Below are 6,000 nucleotides of genomic sequence, written 5' to 3' on the forward strand. Positions count from 1 at the left end.
TTGTTAATATTGTTAATATTCCTGTTCTGTTACAAATAAATGTTTACATGTTTAAAACACTTCCTGACTGATCCTTCCCCTGATTCTGTGTCCGGGTTAACGCCTGGGGACGGTTGGTAGGGGATCTCTGTAAGGGTGATGAAGAGATCCTGGCTGTCGGGGAAATCAGCGTTGTAAGCGCTGTCGACTGCCTCGTCCTCCTCATCTTCCCCGTCCGCTAACCTGTCCGAGGAAGCGGCCGTCGACAATATCCCATCCTCAGAGTCCACGGTCACTGGTGGGGTAGGTGGCGGCCGCACCTAGGATGGAATGCAGTGCCTCATAGAAACGGGATGTCTGGGGCTGGGATCCTGAGTGTCCGTTTGCCTCTTTGGTCTTCTGGTAGCCTTGTCTCAGCTCCTTGATTTTCACGCGGCACTGCGTTGCATCCCGGCTGTATCCTCTCTCTGCCATGGCTTTAGAGATCTTCTCGTAGATCTTTGCATTCCGTCTTTTCGCTCGCAGCTCGGAAAGCACGGACTCATCGCCCCACACAGCGATCAGATTCAAGACTTCCCGATCAGTCCATGCTGGGGCCCTCTTTCTATTCTGGGATTGCACGGCCATCTCTGCTGGAGAGCTCTGCATCGGTGCCAGTGCTGCTGAGCTCGCCACGATGTCCAAACAGGAAATGAGATTCAAACTGCCCAGACAGGAAAAGGAATTCAAATTTTCCCGGGGCTTTTCCTGTGTGGCTGGTCAGAGCATCCGAGCTCGGACTGCTGTCCAGAGCGTCAACAGAGTGGTGCACTGTGGGATAGCTCCCGGAGCTATTACCGTCGATTTCCATCCACACCTAGCCTAATTCGACATGGCCATGTCGAATTTAGCGCTACTCCCCTCGTTGTGGAGGAGTACAGAAGTCGAATTTAAGAGACCTCTATGTCGAACTAAATAGCTTCGTGGTGTGGACGGGTGCAGAGTTAATTCGATGTAACGGTGCTAAATTCGACAAACTCCTAGTGTACACCAGGCCTTAGTGACAACATTCTGAGCTATATCTGGAATTTCATCTAAAGTACAAATCAAAAGCACACAGGCAACAGGATGGTGCAGAAGAGTTCACACAGGCCAGAAAATGAAGATTGTCTGATTGTAGCAAAATGAAAAGAATCCCCCACTCCCAGTTTTGCTGCAAACCAGTTCTCTGCTTTCCAGGTACTAGCACATATTCTCTTGCAGATAAAGCAAAGTGAAAGTAAGACGCCCAAGATTGTAATGAAGTTCAGAAAACTAGTCTTTTTTATACTCCTTGAATGTGATACATGTAGTTAGGCTAACTTTACATACAACACTTGCTCTTCATATCAGTCTTTCAGAACTGTCATGAAAATTTACCTGCATAAGCACAAAATCTCCTTGCCCACACTTGCTATGATAAAACTAATTGTTACTTACCTACCAAACTAGTTATTTGTCCCACGTCATTAGACAAACAGGCTTGCAAGACTATCATATGTGGACTACCATTGTGAATCCTGAAGTCCTGTGTTCCTGGGGCTTGTTTGAAACATCTTGCTGAACAGAGGAAGCTATTCATTATTCTTTTCCTTTGCAGATGCCACTAATAGCTACTACTGTTTTTGTTCAGTTTATCCTCCTTTGGTTGCCATTTACCATTTCTTTCTGTAACCTTTTGCTAACACTTGCTCTTCCTATTCCGCTGAACATTGACTTGTTTAGCATCCTGGGGTATGGGAATTTTAATCTGTCCATTGGACAGATTTGCAGCAAGGGAGATTAGGTTTGAGTGCTTTTCTTAATATCTAACTATAAGGATAGTTAATTACTGAAGCAGGTTATCTAGGGAGGTGATGGAATCCTTGTCATTTGGAGCTTTAAGAACAAATTAGACATATGTCATCAGGCATGGTCTTGGTGTATGCATTTCTGCTTCTCAGTAGGGGCGATGGTTAGATGACCTCTTGAAGGTCCCTTCCAGCCCTACATATCTCATGTTATCAAGCCTTCTATATACAAGGGTTATAGCAAACTTAGTTCTGAAATTGGATAGGCAACTGCAGCAAATAAGAATAGCTGAGAACTGAACCTCTAAGCAGAGGGTAATCAAATTTCAAAGGTTTAAGATAAATTCTACCTGTTGTAGAGTTGGAGTATGAGGGAGACTGTTTTTCTAGCAACAGTGCTCTACTGCAGCTGTAGCAGGTTTTTGGCCACTAACTAATTAAACTAAATATCTTTATAGATAAACAGGGAGCCGAAGCAGCAAACCAGAACAACATAGCAGTTGACTACAACTTAGATGAAAATGAGGCTGAATCTGAAACTGACAAGCAAGCAGCACTGACAGGCAATGAAAATAACTTGCATGGTAAAAACCTGAGTTGTTTTTTGTTTTTTTAAATCCCCTTGTACACAGCATACTGTATTTTTAGAACTGTCCCCTTAAAAGGGTTTTGGGAGGGATGAAACTGACTGGCTTTCTATTCATCAGTTTAGTTAACTCTGATGCCTTTGTGCTTGCTCTGAATATAGCCAGGGCCAGATTTTGCTATTACCAATTTTACTCTGGTGCAATAAGACTTCAGTGAAGTTACTCCCCATTTACATGAGAGAAGAGAACTGGACACTCAGTACAGTTTCATGGTATATGTAAAAGCAAACCATAACTGGATACTTGTGATATTGCACTATTCTACAGTGATCCAATCCTTTCAGTAAGGACAATGTTGTTTCTCTTGCTGTTGTTCCAACTCTTACAGTATTAAGAATTTCACTTTTTTCCTCCCTTAGTAGCCCAAAATCCTGAAGATCCGAATATGAAGAACCACTTATTTGATCAAGGTGAAGAGGAGAGACAGAGGCTGTGAATAAGGAAGCACACCATGTGTGACTCAATCACCTGCAAACAAATCCAACCATAAAGATCTAGGTGAAGCTAGAATGCTTGATTGCCATCTCAAGGCTTTAAAAGGGTCCCAAATAAAGTAGATTGCGGTTGTGAAGTTTTAGTACTATGCTTCAATGGTTAAAATTATACTATGTTTCTTACAGAGATTTAAAGCAGTTCTGACTTCTGTCAAACTTTTTTTTTTTACTGTTTTAAAACCTTAATGAGCTAGCAATAATTGTAATACTTTTAAACAGTCAGCTAAGTTGTACAATCATACAACAATGGCATGAAGTAGGGGAAACAAAGTAATTGTAAGATCATATTTTGAATCCCTACCTGTGCTTCAGATGCTAAACTTAGACTGATCCTCCCCCAGTAAATGGTATGTTTAGTCCTTATCGTCACAAAGGCTGGAATAGTTGATCTGACCCCCTCAAACTACTACAGGGCTTTTGGATAGCCTTTTTTCCCCTCCTGTAATATCATCTCTCTTCACCACAGAAGAATAGCATGGTTCCCATGGGAGGTCATTTCAAAGAGGCTGAACCTGCATTCACAAAGCTAGCAAGGTGGTGTGGATTAGCTTTACAACTCATTTTAGTAGGAGGATTTGGTTTCTGCCAAACTGACTTGAAGCTACCACTGTCTAAGGGAAGGCTAAAATGGTGTGCCATATATATTCCTTCCTTCACACATCCACCATTGCATTTAAAGACATTTTTATGTGGGACTCCATGAGTAAACTTGAACACATTGAAGTTTATCATACATAACAGAATACTTTCTCACTGTTATTGTACAATGTTTTTATTGTAACATGTTGAATGTATTCATTGTGGTAAACAAACATACAATACCTCCTAGTGCCATTAGGAAAGCTTTGGGAGTGCTGGTCTCTCGTTGTTACTGCAAGGTGCCTGTTGAAGCAGGAGTTTAAAGTGGGGAAAGTCCACCACACCATCTATCACAGATAGTTCTCCACCATGCTGTTTTAAAACAATTAATATCACACATACTCTCAGCTACCCCTGAGGTTTTGTCCTTGATTCCACTTGTAAATCCTGGTTGATAAAAGTGGGTAGGTTACAGGGATTTGGATCTTGATACTGAAGGTCACCTGTATGCCATAGTCCAGTGTTTCAGACAAAGGGAAAAGAAAATGAAAGCAGCTTGTATCCTGTAACTCTTGTTCAAGAGGACTATTGTTATAACTTGAACAAATCCAAATCAACAGTTCAGATACTAATGCAGAATAGGAGACAGTAAAACAAGATTAGAGGAGAGAAGAGGTGGTAGGCATGACTAAATTGTACAAAGGACTGCACACTGCCTTTAAGTTATACTCTGCCAGCCAGGGAAATCTGATGCTTCACTCACTACTCATGCACTTTATTTCCTTTCCAGTTACGTACTGTATGCCATAGCTCAGTGCCAGTAATCTGGCTATAATAATTTGAGCACAATTTTTTTTGTATCTTAAATAACGGTAGTTGCCATACAATAAATAGGGCTGTGCTCAGAAGCTGCATTAAACCTGGCCTTTGTTATACATGAATGAATGTATATAGACAAGATACACTTACAAGAGTTGAGAGTTTCTGAATAATGTAACTTTAAGTTGTCCTAAGAAATGCATTGCAATGTTCTCCTCTATACAGTAACAGGCAGACATAGAAATATTACATTTCTGAAACTTTTCCTCTCACAATACATTGTGTTCATGGTTTGGGGGTAGGCTATACAAACTTAAGAAAAAACACGAGGAATGGGAGCGACAAGAGGACACGACCTCTAAAAATGTGGACAAAGTTGGGATGTATTGCCTTTGACAGTACATAGTTGGTTTTTAGTGAAAAGGTAAATTATCTATCCCAACTCTCCAGCCATTAGGTAATATTACACATCAGACAGCTTAAAAAAATAAGATGGACATTAATTTATGACGGTCATGCATTACATGGGGGATTGAATCATCTGTAAATAACTTACTTTCTAAATGGTTTTTGAAGGATTCGGATTCTAACTAATTTTTTAAAATGTAAAAGGCAAGGGGCTTATGTCAACTGTATAGAAAAGAATTTTAGAACTAAAGCTTTTTCTAGTGGGGCAAGAGAAATTAGATTTACTCAGAACTGTGGTTTTAAACAGCTTTGTATATTGCCTAAAGTCATTTGTACTCACTTTTGGGGTTTCCTGAATGAAGTTATGAACTTGACAGGGTGGGGAACTGATTTTTGTTCTTGTTCAAAATGTTTTTGCAATGAAGCCTGATCAATTTTAGAAAAACATTTTAAAATAAAACTAAATCTTTTTCAGTGTGTATTTAACTAATTTTAAACAGGGTTGGCTTACAATGTTAGCTCCTAGTGTGGGAGGTTGAGGGGGAGGAGAGAGCTGATTCATTTACCCAATTTCTAATTCATGTATTCTATAAATGTGATACAGTACAGAAGTTATTGCTAGTTTCTTAACATGTTACCTGTTGACCAGCTTGTGTATTTCCAGTAGAAGGTGATTTCCTTTGAAAGTGAGCAGTCCAATTTGCCTGGAAGTCTAGTAATAATAATTCTTCACAATGCAGAGAAGTAGAGAGGTCAGTACACTAAAGTATTTTTTTTATTGAATTTACATAGGAGAGAAGTTAACTTAAATATTGATTTCTAATATATTTAGTCTGCCAATTTTGGGTGTTCAGTTTCAACTTTGATTAAACCATTTTGTAGAGCTGGTTAGAAGTTGTCCAGCAGAACGCTTTACCATCAATGTCAATTTGTTGAAAGCTAAATGTTGTTTTTCGAGTGATGGTCCAACTGAATTTAGAAAAAAGTGTTTTATAATAAAGCTCAGCCAAGCTCAGAACAAAATGTTTTGATAAACATTTCAATCAACCCAAAATGAAGGCTCTGGAACTTTTGTTTTTTGGGAAATTTAAATGTTTGTTCCATTTTGGAACACAGAAGTTTAAAATTACATAATTTCCTGCAAAAAGAAAAATCCAGCTCATCTTGCCTTCTGGTCTTGCTTTTTAATCCAACTGTTATTCTTAGCACTGGCTTAGAGTGAGGCATAAACTCGGTTAGGAGTTCTGCCACTCCCTAACTTTCACA

At 39.7% G+C, this 6,000-nt stretch overlaps 1 protein-coding gene across 1 annotated transcript in view; it reads left to right on the forward strand.

The window, feature by feature from the left end:
• GOLM1 (golgi membrane protein 1) overlaps nt 1–2,870 on the forward strand; it is a 52,797-nt gene extending 49,927 nt beyond the window's left edge. The window contains exons 9-10 of the mRNA XM_065406926.1: nt 2,246–2,371; nt 2,794–2,870. Of these exons, the coding sequence (XP_065262998.1) occupies nt 2,246–2,371; nt 2,794–2,870 (203 nt within the window). The remainder of the gene's footprint in view (nt 1–2,245; nt 2,372–2,793) is intronic.
• The last annotated feature ends 3,130 nt before the right edge of the window (nt 2,871–6,000 follow it).

Source organism: Emys orbicularis, chromosome 6, assembly GCF_028017835.1.
Source record: "Emys orbicularis isolate rEmyOrb1 chromosome 6, rEmyOrb1.hap1, whole genome shotgun sequence".
NCBI lineage: Eukaryota > Metazoa > Chordata > Testudines > Emydidae > Emys > Emys orbicularis.